This window comes from Tupaia chinensis, unplaced genomic scaffold (assembly GCF_000334495.1).
Source record: "Tupaia chinensis unplaced genomic scaffold, TupChi_1.0 Scaffold145093_1, whole genome shotgun sequence".
Taxonomy (NCBI): domain Eukaryota; kingdom Metazoa; phylum Chordata; class Mammalia; order Scandentia; family Tupaiidae; genus Tupaia; species Tupaia belangeri.
Window position 1 is genome coordinate 1,275,196 of NW_006204954.1, and position 19,781 is coordinate 1,294,976.

Consider the following 19,781-nt stretch of genomic DNA (forward strand, 5'->3'; position numbering starts at 1 on the left):
TAGCAAAAAAAAAAAAAAAAAAATTGGGGGGAATGAGAAAATGAGAGACTTGATCCAGGCCTAAGTATATTTCATTTTAATTTCATAGACTTTCTATGAACATTAAAAACTTTTTCCAGGGACCAGCAGTTAGTGTAATGGCTATGTCGCTGGACTCCCATGTAGTCGACCACGGTTCAAGTCCCGGACCGGGTGGCTTAAACTCACGCAGGGCACGTGTGCGTGCGTGCCCAAGATCCTGAGAGGACAATGGAGGAGAAGGGATTGCGGTGCAGCCATCCCCCTGGGGGTGATTTCTCTCTTTCTTTCTCTCTGTCTCTCTGTCCTAATGGCAAGCGCAGGTGCCCTATAGTAAAAACCTCTCAAAAAATAAAAAAAAAAAACTAACTTTTTCCAGTAGCTAAAATGTGTTGTGGGGGGGGACCAGCAGTTAGCATAATGGCTATGTCGCTGGACTCCCCCATAGTCAACTGCAGTTCGAGTCCCGGACCCGGTGCTTAAACTCATGTTGGGCGCGTGTGCTGGTGTGCCCAAGATCCTGAGAGGAGAATGGAGGAGAAGGGATTGCGGCATGGCCATCCCCTCTGGGGGGGGTGATTTCTCGCTTTCTGTCTCTCTGTCTCTGTCTGTCTGGTGAGCGCACACACCCTATAGCAAAAACTTCTCAAAAAAAAAATTGAAAAAAATAAATAAATAAAATGTGTTGTGTGCACAAAATACAGATAATTAGGAAACAAATAACTGTAGAAAAGAACATTACAATCTTAATAAAGTGGTACCTTTATCTATAAAAATTATTTTCTTTTCTGCAGACATCCTCATTATGTTAAAGATAATATCAGAATTTCATGGTGGAAAATATTTTTCAAAAAACAGGTTAGGGGGACCAGCAACTACGTAATGGCTATGTCACTGGACTCCCATGTAGTTGACTGCGGTTCGCATCCCGGACACGGTGGCTTAAAATTCACGCCGGGCACATGTGCATGCGTGCCCAAGATCCTAAGAAGAGAATGGAGGAAAAGGGATTGTGGCGTGGCCATCCCCCCTGGGGGGTGATTTCTCGATTTCTGTCTCTCTGTCCCTCTGTCTGTCTGGCGAGCGCACGCACCCTATAGCAAAAACCTCTCTCCCCAAAAAAAACAGGTTAGGCAGTTTGCAGGCAGATATATTGCAGTTCACAAGGTAGAGCAATAGGTGGCACTTTACTCTTTTTTTTTTTTTTTTTAACTTTAACTAGACTACGTAGAAAGGAAATATTTCTAGTTGGCTTTTAAAGCTATTTAGTGAAGTTCTTCTAACCTTCCTCTTCCTCTGAATGGAAAATGTAAGGTTGTCATTTTGTAGTTGGTATTGCTTTCCCCATTTCATAAAAAAGGAAACATATTTACAAACAGTAACTTCCCTGTGGACACAGTAATTTAGAATTTGGCAGGCTGACTTCAGAGTGCTCTGCTACTCGCAACTAATAATATGCATCGTCTCCCTGTCAAATATTTAGATGCACATTTTTTATGTCTTTTTTTGGTATTTCTTTTGATTTTGTTGCTTATGTTGTTATAATTTAAAATGCTAGAATTTTTATAACATTTTCTTAAGTCAGCTAAGCTGATAAATTTACGTTCCAATGTGATTGAGGCCAGTAAGTGATCATTTAATAAAAAAAGTCAGCTAGAGATTGGCCCTATGGAGTACTGGTTAAGGGAACCAGATGCCACATGACCCAATTTTGTTTTGAATCCCAGCCCTTGCCGCTTAAAAATATGCCAACCATGCATGTGTGTGTTCCCAAATCCCAACAAGAAGGAGAAATGGAGGAGAAGGGATGAGAGCAGGATGGGACCCCACAGTGGGGTCTCTCTCTTGTGAATGCATGCACCCGTTGCTATTAAGTAAATACATACGTCCAGCCATGGCATGGTGGTTAATGAGACTGGATCCCACATGGCCAACCTTGCAATTCGAGTCTGGGACCTGGCAGCTTAAGAAACACAACCAAGATTCCAAAAGGAGGGAGAAATGGAGAAGGGATTATGGCATGACCACTCCTCATGGGAGGGGTGCATTCTCACTTTCTCTCTCTCTCCATCCTTCCCCACAGCCATGAGCCCACATTCTCTGACTAATTAATTAATTAATTAAATCTGAAATTTAGTTTCTCAAGTTCATAAGATCCATAAAAAGTCCATAGTTTAAAAAGTAAAATGGTATCTATAAGAATTGTGGTGAAAAATGGTTTTCTCAATCCTTCTTTTTAAATTCTGTTAGCTGTTTCTTCTGTTTACCATTTTTTCCTAAATATGTTCATATCGTTATTTCTACACTTAACTAATTTCAAGCATTTCTGTTGATTCCTGTTATGGATAAAAGAATTTCACCCTCTGATACCACCTCATTTCCTCATTTCTCTTCCTCTCCCCTTAGATACAAATATTCCAAATTTAGATTAAATCAATATTTATGATGTAAATATAGCTAATAATATGAATGTGTACTATGGTTATATTTTTATTTCCAATTCTTTTTCTTGCTTTATGGCACATGTGCTTACCAGAGAGAGACAAGAGCGATAGAGGGAAAGTGAAAAATCACCCTCCCACAGTGGATGGCCACGTTGTAATCCCTTCTCTTTCAGTTTCCTCTTGACGTCTTGGGCACACATGCACACCCGCCTGGCATGATTTTCAAGTCACCACATCTGGGACTCAAACTGTACACTCGACTGTGTTGGAATCCTGAGCCTTAACCTCCATGCCACCTGCTGGTCTGACTATATTTCTTTTTCTGGTACAGTTATTTGTTCCTAGAGCTAATTGCTTTGTCTTTTTTTTTTTTTTCTGTCCAACTATAATGAAATCTCTCAAAACTCTCCAAGAGATTACAAAACTCCACCGAATGCTATTTCCCATAAGGTCCTTCAAAAACATCAATATTCTGTCATTTCAATTTTCCCAGAGATAGCTTTTTTGCACTCACTGTCTTCCTGGTTCAGTATATGTAACTGCGACCATCTGTGGCTAGATGCAGATATGTGAAGAACCATAAATAAACTGAAGCAATGAGGAAGAATGTAATACTTAGAATTTGGATTCATATTTCACAGTGAAATTTCAGTTGTTTTAATAAATAAGTTAAACCAAAGTAAATAAATGTTAAGAGTATAATGACTCAGATATCCAAAGAAGGTTGTTTCAGTTTAAGTATAAAAAGTTAGAAGAAATTGGACCAGCCAGGTAGCATTGGTGGTTAAGGCAGTTGGATCCCACATGACCAACTACAGTTTGAGTCCCAGACTCAGCACCTTGAAAAACATGCTGGGCATGTGTGCATACATGCCCAAAATCCCAGGAGAATAGAGAAGAAGGTATCACAGTGTGGTCATCTCTCTGGGGGGGTAGGCACTGGAATTCCCACATGGCCGACGATAGTTCAAGTCCTGGACCTGGCAACTTGCTTTCTCTATCTCTCTCTTTCTCTGGCAGAACTTATGTGAAATAATAATAATAACAAATAAATAAAATAAATAATTCTTGAAAAAATGAAAAAAGGACACTGAATCATTCAGGAGTATCATCTAACAGTAAGCAAAAAAAGCTGTCTAGAGACTACTTTTTGATGATTAACCCATTTTTTTGCAAAATATAATCTTAAAGAAATAATTCTCAAAAAAATAAAAGAATCCTTTTCAACAAAAGTGTTATATACAGAATACAAAAAGAACTAAGAAAATTAGACAAACAGTAGTTTGTTGGTGTAAAAACATTTCATTAAAAATTATAACAGATCAGGCCAGCAGGTGGCATGGTGATTAAGGTGCTGGATTCTCGCATGGCCAACTGCAATTCATATCCTAGCCCAAGCGGCTTGAAAATCACAGCAGATAAATAAATAAATAAATGTTAAAAAAATATTATACCAGATCACTGTATTACTTTATGTAATAAAAGTATGTTAATCAGAAAAAGCAGAACACAAAAGCATACAAAGGGACTTCAAAAAATTTGTAGAGGGAACCAGCAGTTAGCGTAATGGCTATGTGGCTGGACTCCCACATAGTCGACCGTGGTTCGCATCCCGGACCCGGTGGCCTAGAACTCACGCCGGGCGCGTGTGCGTGTGTGCCCAAGATCCCGAGAGGAGAATGGAGGAGAAGGGATTGCTGCGTGACCATCCCCCCTGGGGGGTGATTTCTCGCTTTCTGTCTCTATATCTCTCTCTGTCTGGCTGGCGAGCGCACGCGCCCTATAGCAAAAACCTCTCAAAAAAATTTTTTTTGTAGAAAAAATGGAATCAAAGTAATTTTTTAAAAAAGTTTAGAAATCCATGCAGTTTTTATCATAATGCACAGTTTCCAAGAACTTCACAAGGCCTCTCATATTTATAGTAATAGTATTAATTATGCCTAATGATCAAAAAGTGCATAAGACAGATTAATGGTTGCCAGGGGTAAAGGATGATTGAAAAGAAAGGAAATGAGTATAACTCAAAAGGGTAGCACCAGAGAGATCTCTGTGATAATGAAATATTCTGTCTTAGTTACAGTGATAGTTACAGAAATCTACACGTGTGATAAAGTGACATAGACTTATAGACAGGCCTTATATCAATGTCAGCTTCCTAATTTTAATGTTGTTAATATTATAAGTATATATGATGCAGACATTGTAGAAAACTGGGCAAAGAATACGTGGGGCTTTTTAATGCGACTGCAATTTTGCTGAATCTATCCTTATTTCAAATTAAAGAGTTTTTTTTAAGTTATTACCTTCTTATAAAAATTTTAGGATGCCAGTTTTAAAGGAGTGTTTTAAGGTGTTTGATTCTATGCTTTAAGTTTTAGTCTTTCATGTTAAAGTTGATTGAATATACTATTTTTTAAGTGCCACTGTATTTGCTTCATAAGTTATAAAATCAAAGTAATATAAATTTTGCTCAGGATTTTCTACCACCTACGTATTTCTTTGCTTTTGGTTTTTTTTTAGTACGTGCCAAGAATTGTAACTTCTGCACAACAGAAAGCTGGAAGGACAATTACAGCCCGAATCACAGGGAGATGTGATTTTGCTTCAAAAAACAGAATTAGTAGCAGTTTAGCTATAATGGGAGTTTCTCCTCCCATGAGCTCAGTCGTTGTGGAAAAACATCATCCAGTCACAATGGTGAGTCCACATTTGATGAACTTTTGTCAAAAAAGTTTTTCCTGAGAGTTTATAGAACAATTAAACACTTAATGTTGAGAAGGTAAAAAAATACATGGTGACTGGAAATTATTCGGCCTTTTACCATTGTAGTTTTTATGTGCATATACTTACCAAACCTCCTGGAGCCTACCGCTGCGTGACCATCCCCCCTGGGGGGTGATTTCTCGCTTTCTGTCTCTATATCTCTCTCTGTCTGGCTGGCGAGCGCACGCGCCCTATAGCAAAAACCTCTCAAAAAAATTTTTTTTGTAGAAAAAATGGAATCAAAGTAATTTTTTAAAAAAGTTTAGAAATCCATGCAGTTTTTATCATAATGCACAGTTTCCAAGAACTTCACAAGGCCTCTCATATTTATAGTAATAGTATTAATTATGCCTAATGATCAAAAAGTGCATAAGACAGATTAATGGTTGCCAGGGGTAAAGGATGATTGAAAAGAAAGGAAATGAGTATAACTCAAAAGGGTAGCACCAGAGAGATCTCTGTGATAATGAAATATTCTGTCTTAGTTACAGTGATAGTTACAGAAATCTACACGTGTGATAAAGTGACATAGACTTATAGACAGGCCTTATATCAATGTCAGCTTCCTAATTTTAATGTTGTTAATATTATAAGTATATATGATGCAGACATTGTAGAAAACTGGGCAAAGAATACGTGGGGCTTTTTAATGCGACTGCAATTTTGCTGAATCTATCCTTATTTCAAATTAAAGAGTTTTTTTTAAGTTATTACCTTCTTATAAAAATTTTAGGATGCCAGTTTTAAAGGAGTGTTTTAAGGTGTTTGATTCTATGCTTTAAGTTTTAGTCTTTCATGTTAAAGTTGATTGAATATACTATTTTTTAAGTGCCACTGTATTTGCTTCATAAGTTATAAAATCAAAGTAATATAAATTTTGCTCAGGATTTTCTACCACCTACGTATTTCTTTGCTTTTGGTTTTTTTTTAGTACGTGCCAAGAATTGTAACTTCTGCACAACAGAAAGCTGGAAGGACAATTACAGCCCGAATCACAGGGAGATGTGATTTTGCTTCAAAAAACAGAATTAGTAGCAGTTTAGCTATAATGGGAGTTTCTCCTCCCATGAGCTCAGTCGTTGTGGAAAAACATCATCCAGTCACAATGGTGAGTCCACATTTGATGAACTTTTGTCAAAAAAGTTTTTCCTGAGAGTTTATAGAACAATTAAACACTTAATGTTGAGAAGGTAAAAAAATACATGGTGACTGGAAATTATTCGGCCTTTTACCATTGTAGTTTTTATGTGCATATACTTACCAAACCTCCTGGAGCCTACCTTGGCTCTGTTAAGAAATTAATTTCAGGAACACTGTTTTTTCCAACTAGTGTAAAAATTAATCAAATACAAAAAAGTAATTGAGTTAGTGGCCAAAAGGCTAAAAATATATAAATGATTTTTCATTAATTTGAAGAAAGTAGGCCAGCCCTGTAGCACAGTGGTCAAGTGCGATGTGGAGTGAGTTCCCCACACAGTCAGCCGCTGTCTGAATCCCAGCCCTGGCAGCTTGATAAACATGCTAGGTGTGTGTGCTCCTGCCCAGGATTCTGGTGGGGGGCAGGGATGGGGTGAAGGAAAGGAAACCAGGGTGAATTCTCTCTTACACAAGCACATGCAAACACACTCTCTGGCATTAAAAAAAAAAAAAAAAAGAGGGAGATATTTAGATAGGTAAATATTGTTCACTTAAAGAGACAAAAAATTTTCACTTTGCCCAATTATGTAGCAAATATTTGACTACAAGTATACTCTCCTTTTTTTTATTTATTATTATTTTTTTTTAGGTTTTTGCCATAGGATGCATGCACTCACCAGAGAGAAGCAAAGTGAGAAATCACTCCATGCAGGGGATGGCTACATCCAGTCCCTTCTCCTGCAGTCTCCTCTCAGGATCTTGGGCACGCACACACACGCGCCCAGCATGATTTTCAAGCTACCAGGTCAAGGACTTGACCCATGAACAGCCATGTTGGAGTCCAGCACCTTAACCACCACATAGCCTGCTGGGTCCTTTGAGGAGGTTTGTTTTTAAGAGGCTTTTGTCATTGCTGTTGTTAAGCAAAAACTGTATCTTTGAGGTTTTGAAATACATACTAATTATTTTGACAAATATATGTATCAATAATTTCATTTCAAGTATTTTATAATTTTAGTTTTTTTTTCTTTATTCATGGTAGATTGTACATGAGAAGAGAGTGGGGGGAGCTCCTTCCACAGGGTGTGGTCCTGCCAGTCACCTTCCTCCAGTCTCCCAATCCTTCCTATCTTAGGCACTCACATGTGAGCCTGACTTGTTTTAGGCAGACTGGGCCAGATTCAAACTGCAGTTGCCATGTGGAATCTGGCTTTTCTTGAGCAGGCCCAACTTTAAGTATTTTTAAAATGACTTTTTTTTTTTTTTTACTTTGATAAAGGTCACATATACTCACTGGAAAGAGAAAGAGAGAGAGAGGAAAAGTGAGAAACCACCCCCCAGGAAGGATGGCCATGCCATAATCCCTTCTCCATTCTCCTTTCAGGACCTTAGGCATACATACATATAAACCTGGTGTGTTTTTCAAGCCTCCAGGTCTGGGACTTGACCTGCACAGTTGACCATGTGCTGCCTCAATCACCACACCACTGGCTGGCCCTAAAGATGACTTTTCTAATAGAAGTCTACGTGTACTAGTCAGTAACATGGACTGAAAACTTACCTGGATAACAAATCCTACCACTGGCTCCTAAGAAGCCGTGTTGAGTATAATAGAGTAATACTAACATATATTATGCATATGTGTACATGTAATATACACTGGCGTACATAATGTCTGTACCTATACATATTACATGTATAGACTGTGTCCTGCCTTGCTTCAGTGCTCACATGCAGGATGCTTGCTTGAGCCCTGAGGTCATGTGCATAAAAGTTTAGTCAACTCCTAGGTAAGCCAGGTGAAGTTTGAGGGCTCTCTTTATTTCAAACAAGGATCAAACTGGACCCTCAGGGTTTCCCCTATCCCCAGGATTGGCCTCCCCATGTATTAACAGGTAGATAGGAGGAAGCTAGATGGAATGAAGGGGTAGCTTGGGACCAATCCTCCTCTTCCAAGCACCACAAAGGTCCTTTCTGTACTTAGCCTCTGTAAACAGTAGGAGATTGCACTTGCATCCTCTTGAGGGAAGGCTCTTTTGACTTTTTTTATGATGCCCTGGAATATAGCTCTAATCGTGGGGGTTGAACACATCAGTTAGACTGGGTATGAGTTCCTTAAGGAGAAGAGCCTCATTTGTTTTAATGGCTATTTCACCCAACCCATGCCTTTGTATAGGAGATCCTTAACATTTGTTGTGGTAAACTGTAGATGTTGAAATGATATGTGATATATGTAATCTTATGGAATTGTTAAAACAGATTTTTGTCTTTTCAGCAAACCATTCCTCAGGCAGCTGCAGCAAAATATCCCCGGACCATTCATCCTGAAAGCAGTACCTCAGCTTCCAGATCTCTTGGAACTAGGACAACTCAAACCCAGTCTCTCACAAGCGTTCATTCCATAAAAGTGGTTGACTAAACTTACTATCTTCAAAATGAGGTCTTTTAATTCCTCTCATCTACCAGAAGTCTTTAGTTTTTAATGTTTCTATATTCTTAGAGCATCATGGGTACATTATGTTCATCTTCTCAAAATTACAAGAGACTTTCAAGCTATAACATCCTCTGTAACTATATGTAGAAATTATTTAATTTTTTTTATTTAAGCAATTAAGTAAAACTTTCCAAAAAATAAAAATCTGGACTTTATTTTTAATACATTCAGTTTGTCACTAATTATATCAGTGAACTATATAAATATTGTTTTCTCTACATTATTTGTAAAACACTAAATCATTTTCCATGTAGAGAGATACAATTTACATGAAACTTTGAGAGAGAACTGTACTCAGAAGAAATTACCAGAACCAGTAAAACTGTTTTGGGCCAATGAGTGGCATGGTAATTAAGGAGACTGAATCCCACATGGCTGACAGCTCAGTTTGAGTCACAGACCTAGAAGCTTGAAAAACATGTTAGGTGCATGTGTGTACATGCCCCAAACCCTGAAAGGAATGAGAGCTGGAGGAGGAGGGATTGTAAGATAACTGTCCTCCATGGGGTGTGTGTGTGGGGGGTGCTTTCTTACTTTCTCTCCCCCATCCCCACCTCCAACAAGTACACATGCCCTCTGGCAAATAAATTTAAAATATGAGACAGTTTTACCTTTATATTAAAAAGTTGAAGACCAAGAGTAATAATGATGGTACCATCACAAAGTTTTTTATGACTTAAGTGTATTAGTCTTCTTTTTTCCAGAACTCTTAATAACAAAATAGAGGGAAATGGCAACACCTATGAATCATTTTTCTGATGTTCGTTCTAGCCTTATTTGAAACTCTGCAGCATTGAACCCCCATTGTTCTCTCCAACCATCAAACACTGTCCTGTGCTGGTGTAGCCCGGGCAGCTCAGCAGGGCTCCTGGGCCTGGGCAGCAACTTCAGCCACCTGGGCAGAACTGATTGAGTTCTGGGACCCAGTTACCAATGGCTCTATTGCTGGCTGACTGGGCTATCTTGTACCACCTCATTTGCCTGGATCTTAGGATCCTCATGTGTAAATAAGGGTAAAATCTGCCTGCTTCACTAAGTACTTATTTACGTGGTACATAAAAACGATCTGGTTCTAAGAAATCTATCTAGGGCCTCAATTCCATATCTTTAACAGAAATGGATAGATTTAATGATCTAAAATCTCTTTCAATTTGAATATGATCTAGTTCTGTTCTAACTTTATTGTAAAGAATAGCTTTTCTTGCTGTCTCACATTGTTAACAGGACATCAGAGAATAAATGTTATATAAACAAATATAATCCTATTTTATAACAAGGCATTAAGACTTTTCTGAATCACAGAAGAATCAGGCACTTTTAAAAAGAATATTAGGTACTTATGCAACATTTATTCTGAGTTCTGGCCCAGCCACCATTGTGGGAAGCATCTCCATCCGCTCCATATGGCTTCAACAAGCTTTCCAGGAGCACAGACCAACAGCACCTCAGCACGCACCATATCCCTGGACGTGCTCCCCCTGCAGGACCGGCTTGTTAATGCCCAGTTGAGTCACAAACACTTAGAGCCCCCTTGAACAACCTAGAATTTAAATCCCACATACATGTAACATATTAATTACAAAAGACCAGAAGTACATGCATTAATATGTCTTTTACATTTTGGTGATACAATCACAAGTGATTTTTATTTTCTTTGTACTGAAAACCCCCTTGTATAGCCTAGTATCACCCCTCTGTGGCAAACAGATCATTCTTTTCTCCCCTGTATGAATTGTCCTTAGATGCTTAATCTACCCCATCTCTCAGAAGATAATACCCTTGATATCGTATAATCAGTTAAACCTGATACCAAGTGGTGGCCAGTTGGTGACTCACCCTCATTTTGTCTCTCCTTGCCAGGATCTCCCCTTTTTTCCTGCTCCTACTTGCCTGCATTTATAATACTGAAAACACCTGCACAAAATCTCTGGCCTTATACTCTAATTTTTGAGGAACCTAGACTATAAGTAAGAATGGTTTTCAGTATCCAAGTCAAAATCACATAGACAAACTAAAGTGATATTATGAATGTTACAGTTAAGAATACGGCCAGCAGGTGACATGGTGGTTAAGGCACTGGATGCCACCTTCCCTGAAACTTCACAGTCTTGAGTCCCAGACCTGGCAATTTGAAAAACATGCTGGGCACATGTGCATGTAAGCCCAGTCCAGAGAAGAGAATGGAGAAGGGATTGGGACATGGCCATCCTCACCTTGGGGGTGAATTCTCACTCTCCCTCACTCTGTGTCTCTCTGTCTGTCTCCAGAGAGTGCATAAATGGCAAAAATCTTAAAAGGAATATTGTGAACATCTTATCTAAGCTGTATATGTGTTATATATTGTCTAAAGCACCATGTAATTAGTGTCAGCCTTAATTAACATCAATTTAGTTACAGCACTAAATACAGCAAGAGTATGGCAGTATGTGTGACCACAGACCACAGCCTGGAGGCTGGGGGCCCCTGGGCTAGAGGGCTGGGAAAAAGAAATCATAGCATAACCAGCCCCTGTGGAAGATGCTCTCCTCATTTCTCTCACATTTTTACTCATGTGCATGCATGTGTTCTATCATGAATAAAATGGGGAAAAAAGTTAAAAGAATATTTGACTGTTTAGTTATTAGAAAGTATAACAGTATTACTATTTTTTCATCCATTAAAAAATCCTGTTGGGCCAGCAAGTAGCATAGTGGTTAAGGCACTGTAGTCCCACATCAATCACAGTTCAAGTCCCAAACCTGATGGCTTGAAGATCATGCCAGGCGCATGTGCATGCATCCCCAAAATCCCAGGAAAAGAATGGAAGAGAAGGAATTGCAGCATGGCCATCCCCTCTGGGGGCTGATTTTTCATTTTCCCTCTCACTGTCTCTTTTTATCTCTCTCTGGTGATCATATATGACCTAATGGCAAAAACCTTTAAAAATGTTTTTTCAGATAAAGATTCTGTCTCACCACCTTCATGGCTGAGAGAAAAATTAATACTTCTAGGAGAAATTTATGGCATTAAAGGAACTGGATTTAAAAGAACTGAATGCTGTATGGAAATCACTTTTATACAATTTTCTTTAGGTATTTATGAAACTGCACATTTCTTGGAGCTTGAGTCAGTTTTGCTTTTGAATTGATGAATCTTTACTGGAAAAAAGGATAACATCTATTATTAATAGCTCATTTTTTTAGCAATTATTATTTAATATATGCCAGCACTATTACCCACTTCATCCACAATGGCCCTTTGAAGTAGACATTTTATTTTCTTCCCAGTCAATAAATTAAAACACTGACTAGTGAGGCCATAAAACTTGCCCAAGATCATACAGCCAGTGGTGGAGTTGAGAGCCAAGCCCACAATTGTGCTTCAGAGCATGTACCCTTTACCACTTCGGTGGACTGCATCTTATTCTTCCCGAGAGTTCATAGGGGCACTCTCAGAATAAATGTGGGAAGAAGCCCAGCAGTACGAGGATAATATCGTGGAAGTTAGCTATAATGCATCCTCTATTCCTTGTCTCTACCACTGCTTGAAACATTCAACTCAGTTATGTTCTCAGCACCTTACAGGTAAAACGGCTTCGTTGACAATAACGGCAGATACCCTTATGTTGTACTTGAATGGTTGATATTCCATGAGAGGTAGAATGCCATCTAATTTATTAATAAGTTTCCAAAGTTATCTTTCTCTGCTATATGGTTGGTGATTCTGGCTCAGTAATTTGCAGCAATAACCTCAGCTGGCTCCTTTCTCATAACCTGGAGGTAACATTTTCAAATGTACTAACTTGCAATTTCCTAACAGAGGCAAATGGCGTTTTGAGCATGATGATTCCCAGTGGTGGAGAAGGATTCTATAGCCATATGAGACGGTTTAGCACACCACACCTACAGCCACCCACACGTCAACAAAACACTCCCACATTTTCAAATGCCAGTAGAGGGGGGTGACACTGAGAACCGCATGCTAAAACATGACCAGCACTGATTGGGTCACCAAAAGACAAGCTACTTACTTACAAGCCCCTGCCATAGCTCCATGTGTTTGTTTGTTTGTTTTTCTTAATTGCTTTGTCATAATCCTACCTCAGCCTCCCCAGTCTCCAGATTACAGCCTGGGGAGGTTAAGAATCCAAACCGGGCCTCCCCTGTGGTTTCTGGGACTCAGTGTTTTAGCAGCACGCCAGCCAAAAGGATGGGTGGAACTCCTAATTCTATGAGCCCAGCTAGCACCAAGCTGGGACGGCTGCAGTTGTCCACTGCCCTCTACCATCTTAAAGGAGAAAGAGTTTCTACCTCTGTTGAAAACTAACTCACCAGCTAGTTGTGGGAAGCCCGCACGCACCAGTTCTTCATACAAGTACCTGGCTGGATCAGCCTGTGTCTGCAGGGCCCCATGCAGCCAGATCAGCAGAGCCCTGTGCCCGTGCTCCCGGAAGCTGTCTTTTCCTGTGCCAAACACAAGTGGTTGGAGATAAGACCCCACGAGCTGAAGGCTTTCTGGAACTGTGAGCTCAGTTCTAACTCTGTCTTCGATATGGGTGTGGTTATACTTCCGACCTCTTCAGATGAAGCCCTTTCACTTCTCCTTGTGCTGCTTTGTTATGACCAGTGTTTGGATCCTGTTCAGTCCTCACCATGCACCTACTGTGAATGATGGCACACCAAAAGGAGCAGGAGAACAGGAACTTGACGGGACCAGGCCACTGTGCAGTGGCAGCAAGCAGATCCACCTGGGAGGCCTCCCTGAGTACGCCAGCGCACCTGTGCGGGTGATCCCGGATGGCTGAGGCTAGAGTGGATCACTGAGACCCTGTAAGGGAAGCCTCTCTATGTCTCTGTCTCTTTATCTCTCATAGAAGAAATACAAGAGAGAGATTAAAGAGCTGGAGCCTGCCTAATGGTAGCCGACATGTTCATGAGCTATGGAAACTTTCTCCTGTGTCCAGGCAGCACTGCCACAGACCAGCACTTCTGAAACTCAAATTACATCTCTCACCAGGACAGTGTTAACAATGTAGGTTCTGATTCAGTAGATCTGGGGAGAGAATCTGCTGTCCAGCAAGCTCCTGGTTGCTGGGGCTGAGGCTGGTCTGTAAAGCACACCCTGAGCAGTAAGCAGTGGCCATACCTCCTTTCAGGCACAAGGAGGCAGCCTACATGCCGGGTGAGGTTACTCCTGCGGTAAATGCACCCAGCCCTGACAGCTGCTGGGACTGGAGACAGAAGCCATGGTCACACAGGAATTCCCAGTTGGAGAACAGGCTCTATGTTCTGTGGGAGAGGGTGCAGGAGCAGACAGATGGCAGGAAAAGGAGGGCCTGAGCTGGGGGAGGAAGTCACTGTGTAGACCAATGAGAGGGGCAGGGGCTTCAGGAGAAAGAACTGCATGCATGAGGAAAGCACTTCTAAGTGAATCTTCTGCTCCTTTCCTAATCTTGCTCTTGATAAACTATTTTTTCTTAAATACCACCATCAATGTGTCAGTCATTTGCTCCAAAGCCCACGAACTCCCTGGTGCCCTTACCCTGGATTAGAATGTAATTGGATTGTGAATATTATTGTTATCATGCCAAGTAAATTATAAACTCCATCAAACCCGCACATGGTTTAAAGAGCTGATGTATCTCTCACCCACAGAGATAAACACACTCCAAGAACTCTGTACAGATCTGACTGAAACACTTTAAAGCACCCCTTGTCCTGCTGGGAGGTACTCTGAAGGTACACAACACTTTAAGTCATTTCTTTAAGTCATGAGAGTTCCCAGGAGGCAACTCAGTTTTCCTAAAGACTTCACAGAACACTATATGCCTAATTAGCAACAAGGAGAATTTGTTTTGTTTTGTTTTGTTTTTCGGTCTTTGCTATAAGGCACATGCACTTGCTGGAGAAAGAGAAAGAAAGTGAAAAATCACCCCCCACATGGGGCATGGCCACACCACAATTCCGTCTCCACCAATCTCCTCTAGGGATTTTGGGCATGCACACACATGCACCTGGCATGATTCCCAAGTCGCTGGTCTGGGATTTAAATTACACAGCTGGCCATGTGGGATCCAGAGCCTTAACCTCCATGCTACTGCTGGCCCAACAAAGGAGAAATCTTAACAAGAGGAAAATCTTTTCAGAAACTAGTCCTTCAGCATTTCCAATGCATTATGTTCCATTTTTCACATGAAAATGAATCCTGAGAATTAGCAATAAAAATTTCCATAATTGGGTCAACCTCATATCCCAGTGGTTAATGTAATGGATTCCATATGGCCATCTGCAGTTTTAATCCCAGCCCCAGAGGCTCAAAAAAAAAAAAAAAAAAGGTGCATATGCATACATGCCCAAAATCCCAACAGGAGGAAGATGGAGAAGAAGGGATTGCAGCATGACCATGCTTCACTGGGAGGTGGGGGGGTTTCTCCCTCTCTCCTTGTCTCTCTGTCTCTGGCAAGCACGTGTACCTTCTGACATTTAAAAAAAAAAATCCCACAATTTACTCATATATGTACAAAGTAGCATGTGCTGCTGAGTCTGTGGTTCTGCCATCTACAATTCCCAGCCATCCCCAATGCAAAGCCACCTCTGAGTGTGGGACCACTTTCTGTCTCAAGATATCATGTGATAGGAGTGCTCCTAATAGAGAGCCTTGCCCCCCCCCAAAAAAAGTATTTATTTTTATTTCTATTTTTTAAAATAATTACTTTTTTATTTAATTTTATTTATTCATTCATTTATTCTTAATTTGAGCAAAGAAAGACACAGAAAGAGACAGAGGGAAACTGAGAAAGCAAGCCACCAGGTCCGGGACACCTGACTGATATGGCTCAATAAAAGCAATCAACCTTTGCAAACTTCAGTTGATGCAGATTCTCATGAGGGTTAGTTTTCTGCAAAGGTCCCAATCACCTGTTTGGACCTTGGCTGACTGTCCCTGTTCCTGGGGACCATGGAGTCTTCTACTTACTGTGAACACCAGGTACTTACATTAGTTCCCCCTTATCCATGGGGGTTACCTTCTGAAACCCCATAATGGATCCTGGAACAACAGTACCTAATTCTATAGATACTATGTGTTCTCCCTTACAGGAAGCACTTTACGGTTTCTCTTTGACATATCCAAATTGCCAGCATTGTACACTTTGGGGCCATTATTAAGTAAAATAAGAGTTACTTGAACAAAATCAGATAGTCTGATACAGAGATGGTTACTCAGTGACTAAGAGGCAACATGGAGACACTGGACAAAGGAATAATTCACATCTCAAATGGAAGAGCGCTACGCTACTCAGAATGGCACACAATTTTTTTTTTATTCATTTGTTTAATTTGACCTGAGAGAGACAGAAAGAGAGAGAACGAGAGAAAATAAGAAAGCAAGCCACCAGGTCTGGGATTCGAACCATGGTCGGCCATATAAGAGTGTCCAGCACCTTAACCACCACACTATCTGCTGGTCTTCCCAGAATGGCACACAATTTAAAACTTATGAGTTGCTTATTTCTGGAATTTTTCATGTTATATTTTTGGACCCTGGTTGACTATGGATAACTGAAACTTCAGAAAGTGAGACCACAGGTAAGAGGCTACTGCACTCTGAAGACCTGACCCCAGAAGGGCCAGCTGTTCCCAACATAACTGCCTTCTGCCCCACACCGTGCAGTCCAGCTCACCTGACCACTGCTCCTCGATGGCTCTGATCTGGTCATCAGTAAAGTTCCATGAACGGGCGAGCATCTGCCACTCATTGGCCTTCAGCTGATGGTAAGCCAGGTCCCAGAGGAACGTGCGAATGTGCCTGGTCTCTAGGCTATGATCCTGCTTGAACGTCAGTGTAAAGCTGGTCGGCGGGTCCCTGTCGCTCTCCTGATGCTGCTAGGTTGAAAATAACTATATGAGAAGATTGCCAACATGCTCTACTTACTGCCTTATTGCAGAGTATGTGTATTTTTCATATATAACCAGTAAGGTGGCAATCTGGACTATTGTTTCAGTGTTGTCTGTCACTGGATCACTTTCGGTCAAATGTCTGAAAAAAAGGCTTGAATATCAACTGTTTGGCAGAGGAAATGTGAGGAATTTTGCAAGGTTGTGTTCCATACTGCTGACCAATATTTGCCCACCTCAAAAGGAAACAGAGAGGCTTCTTGGTGAAGGAAATGTCACAACAAATCCATATTTAATGATCTCTCTTTCAACTGATGTATCTCTCGCTTCTCATGGGTGTTTGATTTTCTCATATGGAAGCTTAGTGGGGCCCAGATTGGGTGTACCCTTAATTAGAGACAATAGCTGGTGCCTTGATTCATCCTGTTATCTGGTGAATGTGAGGAGAGCAGACGAGAGCCCAACACCAGGTGAGGTGTGAGGTGTGAGGGCAGGTGTCAGGGCAGTGGAGAAACAGGAGTAGATATAACTTTGTTCTAAGCCACTGCAGCCAGACTCAGCCCAACACATTATGCCTTGTTTTCTACCTTTTCAAAGATTCCTTTTGCCCCTTCTGCAGAATCCACCAGAGTCCTGCAGTATCAAACCGAAAACCGGAGAAAAACTCAGAGTGAAAAATCGATGTTACAGCTTCCTAGATCTGTGTGATATGCAAGTGCCATTAGTGTTCCAGATACTATTCCTACAGAAGGTGGAAAATCTAAGGACTCATAATTCTCAAAGATCAAGACTTTTTGATCTAAACTCTCCTGTTCTTTTCGTGTGTCTAGTACTTTTCTATTTTTGTCTTTCATTTAAATAAAAGTGAATCTAAATTAAAGATGTTCTAAACAACAAGATGAGAGTCAGCACTGGGACAAGAACAGGAGAAAAGGCCCTCAGGCCCTGGTTTTCCAAACCTATGAGAAGAATGTGGTCCTTAGCCTGCATCCATGGACGAGCCTGCATCCATCACAGCATCAACAACGTCCCCCAGTTTTGTTCCCATGGTGCCTTGCTCCCACGAATCCCTTCAGAGTTAAGGTCAAGGGCAGGAAGATTCAATAAACTTGGGAGCTGTGGGCACTTCACTTTGTCTTTTTTCCCTCACTCCATCGCCTAAAATAATAATGACTCTAACAAGATCAAAATACCGAACACCTTAAGGTAAGTGGAACATGCAACATGCCTCCGCATTCATCTTTTCACTATAGAATTTTTTTCTCTTTGAGAAATTTGCATGCTTTGTGCATGTCAGGCTTGGGCTAAGTAACCTTTCAGACTTCCACAGGGAAGGGCAGGGGATTTGGAAAACCCAAGTCTTTTTAACAGTCAGTGGAAGCATTAATTAGCCTATCTGCCAAAGTTTTGAATCATCGGAAAAGTCATGACACAGTTTTGCATAGAAAAACAGAAAAATACATCATGACTTTTCTCACAACACAATACTAATCCATTTATAGAAGTCATACAAGCCAGAAGTGTTGGAAATGAAAATAACATCAGCCAAAAAAAGTTTATTTTAAAGATTTTGCTATAGCGCATGTGTGCTCTCTAGAGAGCCAGATGGCCACGCCACAATTCCTCTCAGGTTTTTGGGCATGTATGCACACACACCTGGCATGAGTTTCAAGCCACTGGGTCCAGGGCTCAAACCACGGTCAGTCATATGGGAGTCCAGCAACGTAACCATTACACCATCTGCTGGTCCCCATAAGCCAAGTTTTATTTGCTTCTGTACCACTGGGCTTAATGATGAATGACTGAGTGACTAAACTACTGGATAAGTGAATTAAAGAGAAGAAATTTAGATCATTCTTTAATTTTTAAAATTAGGAACTACTTTATTTATTTTAGTTTGCTATAGGCCACCTTCACCACCACACGACTGGCTGGCCCAGGAGCCACTTTATATTAGCTCAGGATATAAACTTGTTTAATGAACAAAGAGAATTTAAAATAATAATAAGTCATTTGGTTAAAAAAATTTTAATAATAATAATTTTAAAAAGAAGTGTTTCTCCTATCCCAATCTTTAGGGTCCAGGTTGCCACCAGGGTTAACAACAACTACCATTTCTGGGTCTCCTTCTGCTACATTTATGTATTATTCATGGTTTTCAAAATTTAACTCTTACATATTTTTTTGAGAGGTTTTTGCTATAGGGCATGTGTGCTTGCCAGAAAGACAGAGAGAGACAGAAAGTGAGAAATCACCCCCCCAGGGTGGTTGGCCATGCCACAACCCCTTCTCCTCTAATCTCCTCTCAAAATCTTGGGCACGCACGCACACATGCCCAGTGTGAGTTTAAACCACGGGGTCCAGGACTCAAACCACAGTCGACTACATGGGAGTCCAATGACATAGCCATCATGCTAACTGCTGGTCCCAACTCTTACATATTAAAGATGTGTTAGGGAAGATGGCTAATTCAGTAGGTAGAAAAGTAATTTATTTTCAGTTAGCCAAAAGAATCTAAAAAGGCTACCAATCATTAAAAATAGAATCAATGAATATTTCCATTTTCAAAGAAAATTTTAAAACAATAATTTAAAGAACAAGAGGACAGATGGGACTTGGTAAAATTGTCTTCAATAAAAGACAGTGATGATTTATGAAAATGAGCACGAGGATAAACAGAAAAGGATGAAGAAAAAGAAGGAGAATAGAATATCCACAAGAGAAAATCCAAGAGGAACGGGAGGAGAAAGGAGAGAATAAACAGAACTGTGACTGTTAAAAAATGTTTTACTTGTTTTACAGGCAAAACCACTTTCTGTTTGGTCTTGTGTTTTGCTTTTTGTTTTACAGGCAAGGAAAGTTACAAGGAGAACCAGGGAGAATGGCAGTGAGTGTGTAAGCATACGTGTGAGTGAGTGCGTGAGAGGGCACATGTGCAGGCATGTGTGAATGTGTGTGCAAGTGCCTGCAGGGACTCAGAGGTGAGTGACTGGGACTCTCCTGGAGGAGCAGCCACAGCCACGGCAGGCACAGGGGGCCACGCGGTTCCTG

At 40.6% G+C, this 19,781-nt stretch overlaps 2 protein-coding genes across 5 annotated transcripts in view; one reads left to right on the top strand and one right to left on the bottom strand.

Annotated features, from left to right (window-relative positions):
- Nucleotides 1-9,255, top strand: part of POC5 (POC5 centriolar protein) — a 42,369-nt gene extending 33,114 nt beyond the window's left edge. For 2 of the 3 annotated variants that reach the window (XM_027767983.1, XM_027767982.1), the window contains exon 10: nucleotides 4,983-5,219. In XM_027767983.1, coding sequence (XP_027623784.1) covers nucleotides 4,983-5,204 — 222 coding nt within the window. In that variant the 3' untranslated portion in view covers nucleotides 5,205-5,219. Of the gene's footprint in view, nucleotides 1-4,982; nucleotides 5,220-8,637 lie in introns of those variants that run through there. The other variant, XM_006167781.3, reaches the window with a different exon arrangement.
- Nucleotides 9,256-11,732: 2,477 nt separating this feature from the next.
- The window catches only part of ANKDD1B (ankyrin repeat and death domain containing 1B), a 67,876-nt gene continuing 59,827 nt past the window's right edge, over nucleotides 11,733-19,781 (bottom strand). Inside the window, exons 13-15 of one of the 2 annotated variants that reach the window (XM_014583909.2) lie at nucleotides 16,517-16,715; nucleotides 13,167-13,298; nucleotides 11,733-11,993 (exon numbers count right to left, since the gene is read on the bottom strand). In XM_014583909.2, coding sequence (XP_014439395.1) covers nucleotides 11,932-11,993; nucleotides 13,167-13,298; nucleotides 16,517-16,715 — 393 coding nt within the window. In that variant the 3' untranslated portion in view covers nucleotides 11,733-11,931. Of the gene's footprint in view, nucleotides 11,994-13,166; nucleotides 13,299-16,516; nucleotides 16,719-19,781 lie in introns of both variants that reach the window. The other variant, XM_006167782.2, reaches the window with a different exon arrangement.